The sequence below is a fragment of the Schistocerca gregaria genome, chromosome 3 (genome assembly GCF_023897955.1).
Source record: "Schistocerca gregaria isolate iqSchGreg1 chromosome 3, iqSchGreg1.2, whole genome shotgun sequence".
Taxonomy (NCBI): domain Eukaryota; kingdom Metazoa; phylum Arthropoda; class Insecta; order Orthoptera; family Acrididae; genus Schistocerca; species Schistocerca gregaria.
Genome location: NC_064922.1, coordinates 402,519,994 through 402,542,112, shown reverse-complemented (window position 1 = coordinate 402,542,112; position 22,119 = coordinate 402,519,994). Strand labels below are relative to the sequence as shown.

Sequence of the window (22,119 nt, the reverse complement as noted above, 5' to 3'; positions counted from 1 at the left end):
GAGATGATGCGTTTTTGGGATCGAACGTCACCGGTGATAAGTCATGATTGCATCATTATGAACCTGAAGGAAAATGAGCCAGCACGGTGTGGAAACCATCAGGTTCTCCAAAAGGCGAAAGTGGTTCCATGTTCCATCTGGAGGGGAAGTGATGGTGGTCAAATTTTTTGACTGTCATGGAATGGTTAAACAGTCCCCCTCCCTCCCCCCACCTCCTCCCTCATACTACCATTAAAGCAGCGTACTACATGTCAGTATTGGCTAAACTGAAGACATTTTAAGGAAACGACCAGAACTTTCTGCGACTGGGTGACAACTTCATCACGACAATTGTCGGCCTCGTGTTGCAAATCAAGTCATGCAGTTTCTGACTCAATTCAATATTATCCGTGTACCGCATCCGCCTTATAGTCCCGATCTTTTACCCTTCGGGATATTTGATTTGAGAAGAGCTCAAGAAAAGTGAGGGTATTCTCAAGAATATGACGAAGAAAGAAATGGCAGCACGGTTGAAGCCGATAATACCAGGCTTGCGCTGGTGTATTGCCGGCGCGAACAGTCGAACCCGCTGGCTGTAAAATGCCATCTATTGAAATCGAGTTAATGTGTACTGGAACATTTCCCTCTTGAGCAACATGTAGTTGGGCCCTTTGCAATAGTGTAAATCTGAAATTTCTGTCATGCTGAAGAAGTTTTCAACGATAGAAAGCATGCAGGGTTAGAGAAAGGCAGAAAAACGGTCAGCTATAGCGTCACGCGAAACAGTTAAAAGTTCTTGATGGCTGGAAAGAAGAGCCTGCAGCTGCCACGCCCGAGTTGAGAGGACCGGCAGTGAAAAATGAGCGCATGTCGTCGCAGTGGAATGGGCGGGAACGCCCGTTTGTGGAAACAGTTTATCCTCTTTAGCGACGACGCCACTTGTCTGTATGCTTCTCTCTGCATCTCTCTCCTCTCCCCTCCCAACATCCCTTCTCTCTCTCTCTCTCTCTCTCTCTCTCTTTCTCTCTCTCTCTCTCTCTCTCTCTCTCACACACACACACACACACACACACAGCCGTACGCACGCACATACGCATCCGACGCACACAGGCTGTGCCCGAGACAAGCCTTTGATTTCACGGCAGCCGACTCAGTAATTACCGCTTGTTTCTCCACAGAGCAAGACGAAGCTCTGTCAAATCCAGTTTAAATTGCTACTGTAGACCTGAATTAGGCGTCATTAAGGAGATTGCATAAGCTTGTTTCCCCACAGGGCAGAGAGGCCAGGCCGCAAGCCGGGCGCCGCGCTGTCTAGCAAACATCTCGACAGGCGACCTCTGCGGGCAGCCTAGAGGCGCGTCGTCAGGGGCCACCTCAAGCTACACAGGCTGGTGAGCGAAGACCGCCGGTCGAAACGTTCAGCTTCTGAAGGTCTCTGCTTCTGAGGTACGCTCTTAATCTTGTGAAATTGGCTCATTTGATTGCACGAAAATAAAAAGAAATAACAAAGCAAAAGAGCAATTTACAGTGACTTGGAGGAGGTATATGTTAAAAAAGGGACCAAAAGTGTGGCTGAAGTATGGCGAACATTCTAGAGAATGATTTGGAGGAGGATGGGGAGAGCGCGACGAAATTGTGTTAAGAGAATATTTATAGATGTGCCTGATGGAGGGCAGAAGAGATTTTGTCAACGCACTCTGTCACGGAATGAGTAACTTTGTAATTAACCAGGAGATGAATAGAAACTGTGATATGCTGCCAAGTATATATATTTGCTTAATAGGAATTAACAAATTTTGAATTATTCACCATTATGTATAACAGATGCAGCCAGCATCATACATGTTATTTTGTAGTATGCTTTTGTCATACAAGGTGCTTCAGAATAACATTTTAAAAACTTTGGGACAGGTTCCTTACACCAAAAGAAGGAAAAAAGTTACACTAAGCATGGGCTCTAAATTCATACCTTGAGAACTATGAGCACTTGTTCATCTTCGCTACTGTGAAACCCATCTCCTCTACTGTACAACTGAGCACTTTAGAGCTCATGCTTATTGGTAATTGTTTTCTTGTTTGTAACCAAATTTTTAGAACGTCATTCTGGAACAGCCTGTGTAACTGGCGCAATCTAACTTTTTCATTATTTGCTGCTGGTGCGTTCTTAAAAACATGTTTTTTTTTTTTTTTTTTTGCAAGTTGACATACTGGCACACTTATAAATTTTTCTATTTTCCAAATATTTCAGATGCTTTGCTTAACATGTGCACTTACTGTAATTTCTTTGCTTCCGTCTGGGTAACTACTCTCCCCCCCCCCCCCCCCCCCAAGGGGGAAAATGAAATTTTCTGAGGGGTAAAAGCAGAAAGGGTTTGATTGTGTTTCTGTAACGAAACTTAATTATTTTGAAAATAACATTACTTTTCTCACTGTTTCATAAGACTGTAATGATAATAATTACGTAAGTTACCAATAATTACAATTTTTTCAAATTCTAGCGTTAATGCGTGTCAGAATGTGGTGGAGGTTACAGCATGTGAAACGAATGTATGAACATCATCTTCACATATCCCATCCACTACTCATGTACTTTATACTTTGTGCCATGCATTCATAACAATATGATTGAGACACATATATATCGCATATACTTAAATATCTCAGGAAAATGTTTCCTCTGAGTTGTCTGTAGTTTCCGCTATAGACAAAAAATTGTGTAATTATTCATTTCGCAACAATAACAGAACTAAGTGACGCTCAACACATCAGTACCTTTGTAATGGCTACTACATTGCTATAGGGCCGACACTTTTTGTTATTATTATTATTATTATTATTATTATTATTAGTAATAGTAGTAGCACTGAGACAGAAGACGCTAGCAGCCTCAAGTCTTCCGATTTCTGCCTTTCAAAACTACAGATTCCAGTAATCAAGTTATCTACAAACAGTAAGTATAGTGCAGACATTGTAACTCGGTTTATTTTAAATGAAGTGCAGGATGTTGGGTAAAGCAATCAGGGGGAGGAATGATACAGAGAAAGCGTGTTTTGTAATAAGTGTCTGTCCTCAAAGTGGACATTTAGCATTCTTTTCTGAGGATGAGTTGTAGGTAGCACACGCGTTGCACTGAGAACTGCTTCATCATAAGAAAAACACTTTGTTAGAAAGAAGCAGTATCAGTTACCCATTGACTCATTAGTTCGTGGTGTAAGAAACCTAAAAGCAAAATATAATTTATCTTTCATCATTTTAAAAATAAGTGTGCTCAAAGAAAATTCTTTTTCATTCTAAAATATAGTTCGGTGCTAATGATGATGACGATGCGTAGAGGGGGTGGGGATAATAGTCAACATCTGATTTCACTCCGGGGTAGTGGTTTCAGAAAGACTGGGGAACCACTGGCTTAGGGTAACACGTATCCGTGCGTATCCAGCGCTGCAGTACAGTTCAATCCGTGCTTTCACTGCAAAAGCCTTTGTTCTTACTTTGTCAAGTTATTTTACTCATGTTTCTCGATTCAATTCTTCTCATACTTGCTATCCAAATGTGATTACCGCTTTCCAATGAATGCTTGATTTCTGAGAACACTCCTATGAATATTCGAGTGGAAAGACTGTTCATTCGGAAAGGGAGTACTCATGTGTATTAGCAGTTCGCTGTTTCGCGGAAACTGTCTGCCTTACGATTAGATATTTTAATTTTATACTTTAGAATACAGTTTGTAGTTTTCAACTGTATATTGTTATCACATTTTTTCCTGGCGAAATACAGCCGTAAAAGTTAGCCGACCTTCTACGTGTTACACACACGCTAAAAAAGTTGACTTTACTTTTCATATATTTAAGACATATGTCAAATACTAGTCGGATGGGTTGTATAAAAGAAAAACGTGAAGTAACTGTTACGTTAGACGCAATGTGATAACTAACGAACTAAGAGAAAAGAATGATAAAAAAGGAAGTTACAAAACGAGAGAAGTAACATAGATAGTTAAAACAAAGTTGCCTATTTTTACACTTTTCTTGTGCATTGTCGTTTATTACAGTGCATTTCTGGACATTACTCTGATTTATTTACTTATGCGTATTGATTTAGTATTCATTATCTTAATTACTGTTAATTCGTAAAGTAATCTTGTTTAACTTGTTAATGAGTTCGGCAAATATTCTCCCCCTTCTTGATTGTCTCTCCTCCTACTTGCGTTAATCACTCCGCTTTACAAGTTCTGACAGCCGTATTTGCCGAAAGCTTAAACAAGGATCACTTTCAGTGTTGTCTTACGGAGACTTGAGAACATTCGCGCAATTGATAAAATCAGCTGTAAAAAATATAAAGAAATGAAATTCCTGCGTGCATAACTTGTTGTTTTGATGACTAAGTTCTGCGATTATCAACTGAATGTTTGGACAGAAGGTTATCATCTCTACAGTTTTCTTGATTACACTGGCGATTGCAGATACACAGAGCAGTAAGTTGCGCGTCAGTTTCTGCGCCAGTACTTTTCAGCGTGGAGTTTTCTCCGTTTTCCTGCACATAAATTGAATAAACGTTGACAGGATTTGTTAGTAGGACCGTAGACCTGTGTTCAGGTTGGCACCCTCGTTATGCACTAGAAGCAAGTTTAAAAATGGTTCAAATGGCTCTGAGCACTATGGGACTTAACATCTGTGGTCATCAGTCCCCTATAACTTAGAACTACTTAAACGTAACTAACCTAAGGACATCACACACATCCATGCCCGAGGCAATATTCGAACCTGCGACCGTAGCAGTCACGCGGTTCCGGACTGCGCGCCTAGAACCGCTAGACCACCGCGGCCGGCCAGTAAGTTTAACTACATATACCTCCACCTTGCATAGGGTGTTGTTCATAACAGTTGACATTAATTTCTGTCTATGCCCTTATACACTATTTGTCCAAAGGCGATATGTAGTGTACATAGTGACAGCATGCAACAGATCTATTTCGGTAAGGTCTCGGAAGCAGTAAGAGACCTGGGCTACGAGACTCTTTGCCCTGACCAGCAGTTCTATGTTTCCTTACTGTGTTGATGATGTCCTTTACGAGCAGGAAGTGACCCTGGGACAAATGACATTGCAATTCACACAAATGATAGAAGAAATTGTTTGATGATCGTTTTTAGGTGATGAATGATGGGCAAAACTCAAGGACGAAAGTAATTTAGCATGATGTGTCACTGCCATGATAAACAGCTCGATGAAACTTGGGCCAAACATAGGAAGAACTTCTAGATTATAGTACAGAAGATAACTGGAAGAAATACGCATTGAGATGAATAGAAACGTCAAGTTTATTCAAATACAATAATTATTTTCATAATGATTCCCTGGACATTACAAAAAGCATGACATGGTTCTTAATGCGGACAAGGCCGGTCATACCTTCGTATGGCAAGATATGGGAGCCCTAATGAATCCAGCAACACTGTCGAACATGATCAGTTCGATGGCTCAGGCGTTAAGGTGTGGGAAGAAATAATGTTGCATCGGCGTACTGACCTCCAAGTCTTTGAACACAGTACATTCAACGGTCAAAGTTATTGTAACACTGCACTCCTTCCTCATGAACGTCTATTCAGGATTGAAAAGTCTCATTTCTTTCGGTTCATTGATATTTGATTCAGATACTGTGTATAATATACTGTAAGACTTCTTTCTATGCATGGTCTAATTTGCATATAGTTATGTTACTTGGCAGTTGCACATTATGCGAGAGTTACTTTTCCTTAAGTTTTGCACACCAGTGTATTTTGTAGAGATGATCAATCTCGTTTCGTTTAGCGTTTCTGAGTTTTGTAACATGTACTTGTGATGATCTGTGTACCACAGAGTTACGGAACGTTATTTTCATCGTGGGCATGTAGGCATGGTTACGTACAGGATTATAATTAGATTTTAAACATTCACTGGGTTGTATATTTTCTGAATTGATACCATTTTAAGCAGCATAAAAGTTTTGTACTTGACTGACACGTCGTCTTATGATGACGAGCACAGTACGTAAGAAATCTTTATGTTTCTACACGGTCCAGTCCCATTATTGTGAGCACCTGACAAAAGCCTCAAAAACCACCTTTTGCAGCGCAGTCGTGCAATAAGAGAGTCGATGACGTTCTGGAAGATACTGATAAGTGTGTGGGGCCATACCGATTCCAGTGTCGTGGCCATCTATGCTAGGTTTCTCGACTTAGGAACCATGACGCGAAAAGCCCGATCGAGGTGGTCCCACAGATTCTCAAAAAAAAAAAAAAAAAAAAAAAAAAAAAAAAAAAAAAAAAAAAAAAAAGGCTCTGAGCACTATGGGACTCAACTGCTGTGGTCATCAGTCCCCTAGAACTTAGAACTACTTAAACCTAAGGACATCACACACAGTCATGCACAGATTCTCAACTGGTTTTGAAACCGAGGAGGCCGGTGGCCAGCAGAGTATGTTAAACTCATACTGGTGCATTTCGAATCAGGCACGTACACTGCGAGCTGCGTCACATGTTGCATTATCGTACTGGTAGATGCCGCGGCGTAGAGGAAAAACAACCTGCGTGAAGGGGTGCCCCCAAAGGTAGATGAATGGTTGTAACGAACTGTTGTGCCTTCCAGGATAACAAGATCATCCAAGGAATGCTTCGGAAATATTTCCCAAATCATAACCGTTCCTCCTTCGGCTTGGCCTCTTACGACTATTGTTGTAGTCCCATATACGCCAACGGCCATCTGTCTGACGGAGCATAAAACGTGATTATCTGAAAATGCCACCTGTTTCCACTCAGCGAATGTCCAATCCCTGCATAGGCGTGCAGATACCAGTCTTCGTCGCCGATGAAAAGCAGTCAGCGTAAGTACATGGACCAGGCGCCTGAACGGTCGTTGAGGACATATTACTGGTAGCCCTTTGGTTCATCTGGGTGGACAGTCGCTCAGAAGTTTCACGTATGTTCTCTTGTACACATCACGGCAGTCATCGTTCAGCCTTGTCATCTGTGACCGGGGTGAAGCACAATTGCCTCGGCGCTGGTTCTATATAACGTCATTTTGCCATGCATTGTAGTCTTTAACTACAGCAGCAAATGAACAATTTTAACAAGCTTAGTCGTTTTGGAAATGCTTCCATCTTTGGCCTGAATGCCAACGATCGTGCCCTTTTGGACGTCAGAAAATCGCCTGTTCCCGCATTACCACCATGACGGCACTGTTTTCCGCATCCCCCCACACGCTTTGTATACTCTAAGCAGGTAGTTCTGCGACCTGCCGTCTGTGAGTGGTATTTCTTGCTGACGCCGAACATAGACAGTGGTCACATTATTGTGAGTGGACCGTGTACACAAAGTGTTCTTGTGCTATCGGCTTGTTGTTGTTGTTGTTGTTGTTGTCTTCAGTCCGGAGACTGGTTTGATGCAGCTCTCCATGCTGCTCTATCCTGTGCAAGCTTCTTCATCTCCCAGTACCTACTGTAACCTACATCCTTCTGTATCTGTTTAGTGTATTCATCTCTTGGTGTCCCTCTACGATTTTTACCCTCCACCTTGCCCTCCAATGCTAAATTTGTGATCCCCTGATGCCTAGAACATGTCCTACCAAACGATTTCATCTTCTAGTCAAGTTGTGCTACAAACACCTCCCCAATTCTATTCAATACCTCCTCATTAGTTATATGATCTACCCATCTAATCTTCAGCATTCTTCTGTAGCACCACATTTCAAAAGCTGCTATTCTCTTCTTGTCAAAATTATTTATCATCCACATTTCACTTGCATACATGGCTACACTAATTACAAATATTTTCAGAAACGACTTCCTAACACTTAAATCTATACTCGATGTTAACAAATTTCTCTTCTTCAGAAACGCTTTTCTTGCTATTGCCAGTCTACATTTTATATCTTCTCTACTTCGACCATCATCAGTTATTTTGCTCCCCAAATAGCAAAACTCCTTTACTACTTTAAGTGTCTCATTTCCTAATCTAATTCCCTCAGCATCACCCGACTTAATTCGACTACATTCCATTATCCTCGTTTTGCTTTTATTGATGTTCATCTTATGTCCTCCTTTCAATACACTGTCCATTCCGTTCAACTGCTCTTCCAAGTTCTTTGCTGTCTCGGATCGAATTACAATGTCATCGGCGAACCTCAAAGTTTTTATTACTTCTCCATGGATTTTAATACCAGCACCGAATTTTTGTTTTGTTTCATTTACTGCTTGCTCTATATACAGATTGAATAACATCGGGGACAGGCTACAACCCTGTCTCACTCTCTTCCCAACCACTGCTTCCCTTTCATGCCCCTCGACTCTTATAACTGCCATCTGGTTTCTGTACAAATTGTAAATAGCCTTTCGCTCCCTGGATTTTACCCCTGCCACCTTCAGAATTTGGAAAAGAGTATTCCAGTCAACATTGTCAAAAGTTTTCTCTAAGTCTATAAATGCTAGAAACGTAGGTTTGCCTTTCCTTAATCTAGCTTCTACGATAAGTCGTAGGGCGAGTATTGCCTCACGTGTTCCAATATTTCTACGGAATCCAAACTGATCTTCCCCGAGGTCGGCTTCTACCAGTTTTTCCACTCGTCTGTAAGGAATTAGCGTTAGTATTTTGCATCCATCTCTTATTAAACTGATTGTTCGGTAATTTTCACATCTGTAAGCACCTGCTTTCTTTGGGGATGGTATTATTATATTCTTCTTGAAGTCTGAGGGTATTTCGCCTGTCTCATACGTCTTGCTCACCAGATAGTAGAGTTTTGTCAGGACTGGCTCTCCCAAGGCCGTCAGTAGTTCTAACGGAATGTTGTCTACTCCCGGGGCCTTGTTTCGACTTAGGTCTTTCAGTGCTCTGTCAAACTCTTCACGCAATATCGTATCTCCCATTTCATCTTCATCTACATCCTATTCGATTTCCATAATATTGTCCTCAAGTGCATCACCCTTGTACAGCTATCGGCTTATGGATGCCTAAATATGTTTGTTTATCCTCAATATGAGATGCCAGTGAAAACGGGTGTATATCGAAATACCTGTTGTAAAATAAATACTTACGAAGTACGGCTCGTCGTGTGCATGGTATCGTTTATCAAATACATGCAAATGGGGGAACATCCAGAATAAAACACATTAATAGATTGTAGAAGACGTTTGGGTGTAGTAGTTACAGCAATGAAAAGATTTGTGCAAGATAGAAAAAGGTGGAGGCCAGCATCACACTAGTCGAAAGACTGGTGACGTCGGGGAAAAAGGTGGGTCAGTGGGGTGGGTAGAGGAAAGGTGCCTATTATGCGATAGTTCGTTAATATGAGACACCCCAACTGTGCTCATGTTAGGGGTTGCACTCTGGTGGAGAGTTTCTTAAACACGTCTATTGCGTGCCAGACGACGACACAGCGAACAGGACGCCATAGTTGAGCCGGACACAGTACTTAGAGGTTGATACAAAATTTCTTGTGTTTGGAGTTTTTGCGACATCGGTGTTGAGACAATATTTCAGCTGAAAGGTGAGTGGATATTACTGCACTATTTTATTGTTGTTATTTGTAACGGTATTACCTATAATTATTGAAAACTAGGTTTATTGTCCAACGAACGTTGTTAGCAAGTGGGTAATTTTTTGTGTAAGATGGCGAAATTCCTAATATGCGATAGTATGGGGATCCAAATACGCGACAGTGTCGCATATTACGATACCTAATGCATATTGGGGGAACTCGTTCTCTCACGATTTTTTATTTGTAATGTACGCAATACTATTATAAGAGAACAATATTTCATTATTTATTGTAGTAAAATTTTGGCAACTGCGTTTATTTTAATTCGATTAAATTATGATGAACAGGGTTTACTTTGACTAGTCTTATGATCAGAAATTGGAATGTTTTCTGGAACTTGATGGACGGTGAAACTGCAGGATCAATATCAGCTTGTAATCCAAGTGTCTGGATACAAACTCATGTTTTTACTCAGTGGTTTGGTCATTTTGTGAGTCATGTAAAGCCATCTTCAAATGACCCTGTCACTTTGATTCTTGATGGGCATTATTCCCACGCAAAGATTCTCGATGTGTTAGATGAAGCACGTGAAAATAATGTTCATATTGTATGTTTGCCGGCCGCGGTGGTCTCGCGGTTCTAGGCGCGCAGTCCGGAACCGTGCTACTGCTACGGTCGCAGGTTCGAATCCTGCCTCGGGCATGGATGTGTGTGATGTCCTTAGGTTAGTTAGGTTTAAGTAGTTCTAAGTTCTAGGGGACTAATGACCACAGCAGTTGAGTTCCATAGTGCTCAGAGCCATTTGAACCATTGTATGTTTGCCACCTCACTCAACGTGTAACATGCAGCCACGTGACGTCCGATTTATGGGGCCTTTGAAAACCTACTATGCCCAAGAGATAGAAACGTGGTTGGCAAGTAACCCAGGTCGTGTTATCACCCCATTAGTAATAGTTATTTGGGGCAGCTTACAACCAAGGAGCAAAAATGTAAGCATCTGTGAATGCCTTCAGAAAAAAAGGTCTCATCCCATGGAACAGAAACATCTTTAGGGAACATGAATTTTCAATTCATCGCCATGCTAACGCTCTTCAAGAAAGAGATGCCAAAAACGAAGGTGTCAGTTCGGCAGACATCAGACCTCTCCCACAAATCGAAAAACAACCACGAGTTAGTCAAATAGGTCAAACATCGCGTTCGTGCTCTGCTGCGGTACTTACTTCAACTCCTTACGTGAAGCAATTGCAAGAATCTAAACAGAAGATATCAGGGGCTGAAGCTAAGAAAGCAGCGAGAAAGTTATTTGGGAGAAGAGTGGAAAATCTTCCAATCGTAGACCTAAAGCAGAAGAATCGTCTAGTGACTCGGCATCCGATGTCCATCTTGATGACAGTGGGGAGCCAGACAGCAGTGATGACGTTGGCGCAGAGTGTCTGTTCTGTACTGGGCGCTTTTCTGAAGACAAACTCGGGGAGAAATGGGCACAGTGCACGAAATGTTGTCGCTCGGCTCATGAAGATTGCGGTGTCACAGAAGACAATTTTGTTTGCCCCGGATGTCGTAAATATAAACCTAAGTAGTGTGAAATGAGTGAAGGATAACAGAAATGAATGAACATGTAAAAATTGTGTATTCATAAGTCATTATTCTGTAATAAAATAATTAAAGAAAAATATTATTACTGTCTCATATTAGGTTCAAATGGTTCAAATGGCTCTGAGCACTATGGGACTCAACTGCTGTGGTCATCAGTCCCCTAGAACTTAGAACTACTTAAATCTAACTAACCTAAGGACATCACACACATCCATGCCCGAGGCAGGATTCGAACCTGCGACCGTAGCAGTCGCACGGTTCCGGACTGCGCGCCTAGAACCGCGAGACCACGGCGGCCGGCTCATATTAGGATACCTTGATCTCATTTCTATGAAGTGCCTTGTTTGTGAAGATTTAATAACTACTCTGAAAGATTGTTTATTTTTGCAAATACGATAATTGTGTGATAAAATTAAATATTGTAAGATCTTATTACCATCATAAAAATACAATTGCACTTACTTTTATGTCTTTCAAATGGGTTTAGAAAAGTGTGTCTCATATTAGGCACCTTTTCTCTATGTCGTATTGCTAGGTGCGGAAAAAACGAACATGAAACGCTTGAATACGCAGGGAGGCTGGCTGGGCACTTACCTCTTACGGTGCGGCGGAGGCGGTGGGGGCGCGGGCGCCGGCCCCAGGTCGCGCAACATGATGAAGTCGACAATGTTCACAGGCGGCGGTTCATGGCGGGTCCCGAGCCAGCGCGTGGCCGCTGCTGCTGCTCCTGCAGCGCTTTCGCAACAATGCGCGCGGGCCGCGCGGCCTCACGATTCCATGGGAGAGGGGGTTCCCCGCACAGTGGCCGTTCTCCGCTAGTACACACGCACACGATTGCGCCCTCTCCGCTCGGTGTAGTGTGATGTGGTCAGTGATTGGCCCGCCGCGTTTGAGATAGCGACGCGGGCTAACGAGCGGTCTACTGTTGTGTGTGTGTGTGTGTGTGTGTGTGAGCGCTCCCTTCTGATCACGCTACGGACCGCCGCGCCTAAAGGATGCCGATCACCGACGGCGGACGTCAACCGCTGCCGAGTGCGACGGACGCCGTAGAGGACTGTGTCGCTACCTGGAAAGGAGGAACGCGCTCAGGTTTGACCGTCCGTGCGATACGCTGACTGCCCGCCCGACCGCAATGCAGAGCTCGCCGAAGTACGCCTGGAATGTTATCTGCGCTGCAGTTGTGTTGGCGCCCCACCTTCGCTGTGCATGTCTGGCTGCAGTTTGTGCCTGTTGACGCGTGCTGCGCTACACTTTCCGACTATTCTGCCGACTGCGTGCAAGTTTGCCTGCCAACGGTTCCCTGGAAAGCGATTCCTTTCATCTGAGTTTGCGTAATCATTTCTTCCGACTGTTAATGCGTTATATGGCAGTCACAGCTCGTATATTGACATTCAGAATCCTTACCGCAAAAAAATATTCAGAGGACTGAATCCTTTTGTACATGAACAGCAAACTACGGAAACGAAATACTTCCAAAATTTTCAAAATATGTTTTATTGAATCAAAGAAGTCCACGGGGGAGTGGCGGTGGGGTGGGGGTGGGGGGTGGGGGTGGGGGAGGTAGACGCATCACTTACTATAGATACGGAACTCTTCCAAAATCATTAAAGCGCCTATAGTGACATGTATAATTAACAGCTTTCTGCAGAAAGGGATCATCTCCTGGCTTATTCCCTTTTTGTAGTAAACAATGTAGGCATTTTGGCATTATCTTGAGAAATCTGACAAAACAGGAGTGGTATTACACTATTAGTGAGGTGACTGAGCTCACATTGAATCCTTCACAGAATGAAGGCATATTTAGTGTTGTTCTCATGAAAAGAGAAGAATTTACACACTACAATACTTCGTGGCAAAATTCTACAGAAAACTTGCCTTAGTAACGATTCTTATGGAAAATGTCTGAAAAACAAGGAAAAGATTTCTTTCCCCTGTCAATCACCAATTTAGTTTCAGCAAAGATACACCACAGTCAACTCCACGTAAGATAAACATCAGTGGCCTGCCAACTGATAACTTCTATTTAAGGAACCTGCCCACGAAGCGAAACTACTCAGAGACATCTTAAGAATGAATGAAATTGTATGAAGTATAATTTACATTCCGGAAGAAATTATGCAGTTTTGGAATGAAATTTTGACAAACCTGACAACAGTACGAGATGAAACTGAAGAGAATGTTCGAGTCCTAGAACTTATTTCAATGTAATAATGTTAAAATGTATTTACTTTGCGGAACGTATGTAATATAAATCTGTATTCTTAAAATATAAGGTCTTTAATTTAGGCTCCACATAGTTTGCTACTAATAATAGGTGGATAAAAATTACATAATCTAAAGGACCCTACAGTCATATATTTTTTAGAAAAAATATAGAATAATTTCGCTTAAGAGATTGTGTACAAAGCAGTTTTTAGTCTTTCCTGTAAAATTTGTAAAAAGGGACCTGTTCCACTTCTGCAGACAGATTTTCGCATGGTGTTTAAGTGACCAGTACACAGGCCTTGAGAAGAGGAAGTGGAATATCAAATAAAAAATATAGGATGATATTTACGAGAGACGTACTGCTTTTCGTATCTTCGCAACGAATAAAGTTACAAGAAAGACAGTCTTGCAGGTTCATGTCCCCCTCGTAGCTGAAGCATATTTGCTTGATACCTTTTTTTTATTTTGATTCTGCACAAGTAGTTTTTCAGATTGGTAAACATTGGAGGAGCACCCTGTATATATATCAACTCCTCCGGTAGTTGTCACATGGCTCCTAAATCATCTCTAATTATATCAGAACCTGAATTTCTGAGTGCCACCCCCGTGGCGCTAGCATTCCTGGGCACTTCTTAGTTGGCCAACCGCTATCTTAGCCTGTCAGTGAACGGGAATATTGGGTAAACGCCTCGCAGTTTTCTTGCGGCGCCACGACTTCCTCTGTCCTCATCGTCTAGAGTTAACTCTCGCACTAATAGGTCGTGTGTTATTGGCTATGTACCTTGCTGAATGGTGTCATGGAGACGTCACGAAGTCTCAGAACTTTCATCTATGACCACAGATTATCTCGATATATATGATGGAGGAACATTAGTAAGAATACTGATTACGTTAAATGGTAGATAACACAGCTTATTTCTATGCCGCCGTTCAGCATAGGGCTCCCGTTTCCATGCTCGCCATTCTGATCAATGTTTCAGTGGAGGTGGTTTGCAGTTGCCTTTTTCCGACCTGTTATGACGTATTGTATGTATCTGTGTCGCCACGATGACTGTGGTTGCTTGTACAGTGCACTCCTGTATTCGTGAAGTTCTGGATGAAGCGACAGAATAGTTTGCAATCCAGTGCAGACACATAGTCTGCCGCTCTCGAATAGCACGAAGGCGGCTGCCGAACTTAATATCCTCATGCAACGCTCAGGTCACAATGAATACTGTTACGTGTCCTCACTCCACGTCATTGCGGAGGTGTCTGAAATTGAACCTGGACGTTGGCGCCAAATCTAATTATTGGAGGATATATTTGTGGCACTTGCAACCGGATTCCGCAAGCAAACTGGTATGACGTTTCGACGTTTCAACTGACCGCTATCTTCAGATACGAAGCTGAACGGCTGAAACGCCAGAGAGGTCGTTCCTAAATAGAGCATTCCCCGCATGCACCTGAAGCCGTCAGTGCTGCCCTATTAGCAGAGTGCACATACAGCACTTAAACACCATGTATTTACGAAAGCTTGTGGTCGGGTTTGGGGCGAGGAGGGGGGTGGCAGTATCGATATATCGCATGTTAAGGCAAGAGCCATTAAATCTGCTGCTGATTGGGACACAAATGTTGTGAGGCGATACTTGCTAAGCCAGAATTCCACGTCTTGCTCGAAGCAAACTCATCGTCTTGGTTAATGAGATTATCTGTTAATCTAGTCTACAGAATTATTCATTGGTACTTTTGGAGTTTCAGGAGACAACTGTGGGAAAACTGAAAAACGCACAGAAAATAAACACATATCTGTAGGTAGGGCTGCTGTCCAAGTTTTTAACTCAGGCTTCAGGTGCTCAGTATGGGCACTTTTTTCGACGCGGCAAATGTCAATACGTGTGCGCTGGTCATTGCAGCTGCTGCTGTTGTTGCTGTTGCTGCCGCCCGGGAAGACGCAATGACAGAAGCCGACATTGGAAATTATTCGTAGGGTTGTCTGTCTGCAGGCACGAACTCATTCGATGCAACAGTACTGAGTGGATGATTTGTCTGCATACTTTAACAAGCGTGTCCGCCAGTGTTGCGCTCTGCAACTTCACAGCGGCGCCCATAGTGAATCGAAACTTATGTATACGCTCTAACCATTGATAAGTGTCATATTTTTAGTCTTCAAAGAATGGAAAATCAGCGATGGAACAATGACAGTATTAAGAAAAAGATACATTGCTATTTACCATATAGTGAAGATGGTGAGTCGCAGATGGGCACAAGGAAACGAAGTTAAACAGGTAAGCTTTCGCCGAAAAGGCTTTGTTCTGAATAAGACAACATACACAAACGCTTTCACCCAAACGCTACTCACACACATGATGACTGTCTCTGGTTGCCGATGCCAGACTCAAGTCTCTGAGTCTAGCCTCGGGAGCCAGAGATAGTGGTCACGTGTGTGCGGGTTGTGTTTGCATGAGTGTGTGGAAGAAGGCCTCTTGGCCGAAAGCTTACTTTTTCGCTTGTGCCTGTCTGCGACTCAGTCTCTCCACTATATGTTGAGGGGCAATTTATTCGTTATTTAAAGTCTTGTAGTTTTCGCTTAGGCGTCTTCTGAAACGCCGGAAGCATTTACGACTAATATATACCATCCTTAAGGATACTGTCCGAGTACCGAGCTGCTGCGTGTCCTCGTGTTTCATCTGGTGACCCTCAGTTACACAGTACTCATCTTCGTAGTTTTCCAAGTTTTCGAAGTCTTGTACATGCTTGATACGCCTATCATAGATCGTACGAACTGTTTGGGGTATTAGAGCTTTACCACCGGAACTTGGAATTTTATACGCGAATGGATTCCGTAGACCACTGTGACCGAGCTCAGTTTAACAAGGAGACACTGGAAGAAATGTGAAGACACAACAGCTGGCGGTTATCATCCTTAAGGAGGCGATAAAGATTCGATTAACAGTTAATGTCACTAGCCGACACTACACGTTTCCTTTTTTTATGACGTGGTACTCCTTTTTAACATGTGTCACCTCACAACGCTTGTGACTTGGTCCGCAGAAGATTTAGTGGCCAAAACTAATTTTCACTCTGCAGCGTAGTGTGCACTGATTTCAAACTTCCTGGCAGATTAAAACTGTGTGATGGACTGGGAGTCGAATCTGGTCAAATGCTCTACCAATTGAGCTGTGCCGGCCGCGGTGGTCGTGCGGTTCTAGGCGCTCCAGTTCGGAGCCGCGCTGCTGCTACGGTCGCAGGTTCGAATCCTGCCTCGGGCATGGGTGTGTGTGATGTCCTTAGGTTAGTTAGGTTTAAGTAGTTCTAAGTTCTAGGGGACTGATGACCACAGCAGTTGAGTCCCATAGTGCTCAGAGCCATTTTTGAATTGAGCTGTTAAGGATGATACGACCGGCCATCACAACTTCACTTCCGCCAGTACTTCAACTCATATCTGCCATTGCCACAGGATTAATCATGCATACATTGCAGGACAAGCGTTCTTGAAAGATAGGCTACTGCCGAGGAGTGCGCAGGGCGCAGTCTCGGAGATCGTTCCCGGATTGAATTTTCACTCTGCATCGGAGTGTGCGCTCATCTGAAAGTTACTGGCAGACTACAGTTGTGTACCAAACTGTGAATGGAAACTGGGATCTTCACCTAAAGGTCAATGGCTCTGCATTGCAGCAATTCCGTTTAGCATCTGAAGATTGCGGCCACTTTGAACGCCGAAATATGTCAATTTAATTTTGGGATCCGGCTGCAGACCCGACAAACAGACTACGTCGGGAAAACCTAAGCAGCCACATCTGGTGGTCACAAACTGTAAGCCACAATATCTTCCTAAACAGATTCTAGCTATGAAAATTGAAGGGGTAGGTGGAAGAAAGTGCTAACCCACAACGGCGTATTTTGAGTTATTACATGTTAGAAGTTTTGTTAAATTCAAAGATGAGGACATAAATAACACAATAACACAAAGCAATTTATGAAGAAGAAGTTGCTTTCCAGCAATAGATAGGTAACTATTTGTTATCAGCATGTGGTAGATTCGAAAACACTGCAGATTATGTGATCAGACTAATGCTTACTAAATCGATGGTTAGTACTTCCTCCCTTCAATTTCTTTCACCAGTAGAATTGGAACTGGCTATCACGAAATCAATCACCACCGCACAGACGTGTGCTAGCAATCTGTGCTACAACAGAGGCTGGCGTATTTTAACAAGCCCTAGAAAAGAAAAAAAAGGTATTTGGACACAACAGTGGCAGTTAGCCAGTAATTCACACGAAGCAGAAGCACTTAAAGTCACTCGCGACGAAAGCTTGAAATTCTCGCACGGTCTAGTGGGCTCGTTTGCGGTGGCCACCGGCTTGTAATTCTGCGGGGCTAAACAGGGGGCCGCAGAGCAGCGGCGGGAACTGCCGAGGTTCCCGTGGCATCCGGTAAGGGCAGCCTATCTGATATTTTATGCAGTCTGCAAACGGCGCTCTTCTCCCACAGTATTACTACTTTCCCCTTTCCATCTCATTTTCGTTTATATCCCCCGCTCCCTCCCGCTGCGTACCAACCGACCGCTCCCGCACGAAGACTGCCTTAGTGGACGAATTGCACGTTGAACCAAGGCGACCCGGTGAACAGGGAGCGTTTTAATTCGCACCGACGCACGCCGAGTACGGTATCCAAGCGACGGCACGTGGGACACCGTTAATTTCACGCACCTGCAGAGCACTTCTACGGTTTCACGAGCTCTGTCGTCTCTTCCCAGGGCGCGGAAGAGGGGCGGATCCATCTCGTAAAGAAACGGACGATATCGCCGAGAATCCACGCTGTCTCTACCACCGTGGGCGTCTATTTGTTCCCTCTTTCTTTTTTCCTATGCTTGGCCGCTCATTCCGCCCGCTACGGCCCAGTCACTTGGGCCTTCCGCACGGTCGCATTTATGAACTTTTACAAGCTACGTTTATTCCTCGTTTCTCTTTTTTTCCCTCGCCTCTCCCTCTACCTCTTCCGTCCACTTCTGCTGCGCCGTCTTCAACTGTTTACTTTCCAGCTGGCGTCTGCGATCTTGCTCGTCTTCCTATTACAGCCGACTTTTACGAGGGTGGAATCAAATCGCCACACTGAGCGCCCAGCGGTCGCCGTGCTCGGAATAATAATGCTGCTGTGAGCAACAAGAGTCGATTCATTTTGTGTTCCCATAGAGATGCGGAGAACGAGAGAGAGAGAGAGAGAGAGAGAGAGAGAGAGAGATGAGAAAAAGAGAGTGGGAGAGAGGTACTGAGGTGGTAGGTGGCCCGGTCTTACCAGAGAGGAACAAGAAAAGCAAAGACGTGAAAGGAAAATTACTTCCATTTAAACGTGATTTATAGCTTGAATAGTTTCCTCCTCTACCAGTCCAGTCACTATCTTCTTTTTCAGCACGCTCATAGAAATGCTGCTAGTTCTTCTAACCTCCAGTTTGTTACATTCTGGCGCACACAAAAGAATTGTTCCGCCGTCCTAAAACGAGAATTTGCGAAATGGGAGAGAGAGAGAGAGAGAGGGGGGGGGGGGGCGGGGTGCAGAAGGAGGGATAATTCGTTTCGGCATCATATTCAACACAGAATGAATATCGTTGCTACGCTACAGTCACTGCCAGGCCACCTTTTGTGACGAATAAACGTCAGAATAAAAGAGGAGCAATCGAGATATTAATTCTCACACTGAACAGATTGCCGGCGTAATTTTGAAAACAGTTGGCCTTCATCCGTACTCCTCTCCCCCATCGTCTGCCTCTTTCTTTCTTCTACCCCCTCCCTCCGTCGCACCCTGTCCACTCTTTCTCCGCTTCCCTCACCCGTCACTTTCTGTTCTCTTCACTCAGCATTTTTTTTTTTTTTTTTTTTTTTTGCAGGATCGTACGGGGCGTGAACAAATACCTGTCGCTCGGCTGCACCGATTACTTGCACCAATCAGGCGAATTTCGGCAGTAATTTTCGACTCAAATAGCCTATTGTTGCCGTCCGCGTTTAATCGCTTTTACTGGAGGAGGCCAGTGAATCAATACTCGGCGCATTTTATGTTTTTAGCAATGCCATAATTAGCGACTCTTTTTAACGCCAAATGCATTATTGCAGAGTATAATTGCATTTTAATGCGAGAACATTACGTTTTTACTGACTGGACAGGGAAAAAAATTATTCCACACATAATTTGCGATACATGAGAAATTCGTGCGCTAGCAGGTATTTTTAATACTTTATGCAAACTTCGGGGTAAAACGCGGCGCGCAGAGATTTACGTGGGGCTCTACCGCATGACAGACCAGAAGCCAGGCATTAAAAATATTAAAATGCACAGTATTCGGTCTGCCATTTCGCTGGTGCATACAATAGGCGCATTTGCTTTTATCACTCTTCTGCATTGTTTTACACATGCGTGTTCTGTTTTATTGGACTGTAATGCAGAGAGGGAGGGATTGGGAGGGGTTCCAAATTTCATTTCATTTACCAAGCGACTGGCTAAAAAACAAATAGCCGATGATGCGCACTGCGGCAATCTAGCATTCAATTATGTTCGTGAAAACATCAAATATTAGTAGACGTTCCACAAGTTTCCGTTGTGATTTTTGTTAAATGGACATTGGCCGCCATATAAGTCATGTTTCTCTGGCTAACGTTTCGTCTCCTAATACTGGAAACACAATGAAAAGCTATAAAGACTCAGTTTCAAACTCATACAAGCTCGTCAAGACGAAGTTTTGAAACATATCCACGCAACAACCCTGCGGTGACGCCCATACTGCTTCCTCAAATCGTAGAGGAGGAGGAGGAGATTAGTGTTTAACTTCCCGTCGACAACGAGGTCATTAGAGACGGAGCGCAAGCTCGGGTGAGGGAAGGATAGGGAAGGAAATCGGCCGTGCCCTTTCAAAGGAACCATCCCGGCATTTGCCTGAAGCGATTTAGGGAAATCATGGAAAACCTAAAACAGGATGGCCGGAGACGAGATTGAACCGTCGTCCTCCCGAATGCGAGTCCAGTGTGCTAACCACTGCGCCACCTCGCTCGGTCTCAAATCGTAGAGTCGCGACGATGTGTGTCTTGGAGCTGTTAGTCGTCTAATTTCAATCCTCCTCATTTCCCGTAAAAGTTGTTTTTGCACTTTCGAATATCTGCGGTTTGTTCAAATGGTTAAAATGGCTCTGAGCACTATGGGACTCAATTGCTGTGGTCATCAGTCCCCTAGAACTTACAACTACTTAAACCTAACTAACCTAAGGACATCACACACATCCATACCCGAGGCAGGATTCGAACCTGCGACTGTAGCAGTCACGCGGTTGCGGACTGAAGCGCCTAGAACCGCGAGACCACCGCGACCGGCTTATCTGCGGTTTGTCAGTGCATCTTACCATAGTAATAATTATACCCTGATAAAACTTTAGTACTGGAGAAACGAATTTGATGGTTTCCTGGTCTGCAGATTCTGTAAAATACTAAATATAATATTTTATCATAATTAGTTTTGGAGCTTTCATTTTCATTATGTCTTGTAACCGTAAAAGATTTATCCGCGTTGCTCAGACGACAGCTTTTCCTGTGTTGTGGAAGTCGAATGTCGATGAATTTTCTAGTAGTTGCTATGTATACTTGACGTCGTGTGCAAGAGGTTTCGTACAATCTTGCCGTGGCAAGTGCCGAGCATAGATCATTTGCAGTTTTCAAATATTTACGCACCTTCATTGTCGGTTACAGCACTGTGTCAATACTGTGCCTTCTTAGCACTTTGATGGGGCGCTCCGTGACTGTTCTTACGAAGGGGAAGAACACTTCCTCTTTAGCTGTTTCTTTTCCTATAGGAGCTCGAGATATTTTAGGATGTTGTTTGTTAGACCACGGAATAATGGCCAGGGAACAAAAATTTCAAGACTGCAAAAACAGCGCCGGGAAAATCATGCAGTGTATGCCTCTAGTGTTAATTCCTTAATTTCCAAATCAATTTCTTCTTGTAAGAAAAAGAAATCAAAAATTATGTCGCTCTAGAAGTACCCGAAACACTCAGCAGCTGACAGCACATGTCAGAAGGATTTGCAGCTTTGTGTAGAACCTGTACCTACCGTCACTGGCGCTCGAAAACAGTTATCGTTCCAATTATTAGAGTCGCAATGATATGATGCGAATTCATTACGTCCGGTCTTAAGGGGTTAAGTATTTCCAGAACCACTGTTACGTGAGTAGTCTAACTTGCGTGGTGGTGGAACAACTTCAGTCCTCTGAGGCAGAGAGATGATTTTAGATAAAATTTTCTTCACGCGTGAGTGCAATTTCAGGAAGTGAGGAATTGATACACACGTTTGTAAAAACATATTTTTCACCGGCGCTATTTTTTTAATTACTTTATTCCCCACTGATAGTTTTGAGTCTGGCCCATTTTCAAGTGCATCTGTAGCAACAGATGTGGATAGATTTTTCCCACCTCGTCAAAAAACCGGAAGTCATGCTTATATGTGCAGGACACTGTCGTCAACGTTCATCATCAAAGCAATGTTAACCATATGAAATAACGTTGAGGACCGTCTTATGCTCATATAAAAAAAGCACACGATTTTTGAACGAGACGAGAACGATGTATCCACGTCTGTTGTAGATACACTTGAAAATGAGCGAGGCTCGAAACTAGCGGTACGGAATATAGTAATTTAAAATACAGCCCAGTGGAAATTATATTTCTTCAAATTTACGAAGGCTTGGTGCCCTCTCAGAAGAAAACTAACTGATACACTTATGGACGAAAACAAACACGTGTAGGTGTTCTTCCGTGACTGTAATGTCAGATTTTACATAGTTCTTTCGATGGGGTAGACACATCAATAACACAAAAGA

The 22,119-nt window shown here is 43.3% G+C and overlaps 1 protein-coding gene across 3 annotated transcripts in view; it reads right to left on the bottom strand.

Moving 5' to 3' along the window:
- The window catches only part of LOC126356171 (teneurin-a), a 2,471,974-nt gene that overhangs the window by 388,111 nt on the left and 2,061,744 nt on the right, over positions 1-22,119 (bottom strand). For 2 of the 3 annotated variants that reach the window (XM_050006927.1, XM_050006928.1), the window contains exon 2: positions 11,674-12,145. The exons of the other annotated variant lie outside the window; for it this stretch is intronic. In XM_050006927.1, coding sequence (XP_049862884.1) covers positions 11,674-11,732 — 59 coding nt within the window. In that variant the 5' untranslated portion in view covers positions 11,733-12,145. The remainder of the gene's footprint in view (positions 1-11,673; positions 12,146-22,119) is intronic. 3 annotated transcript variants of the gene reach the window in all.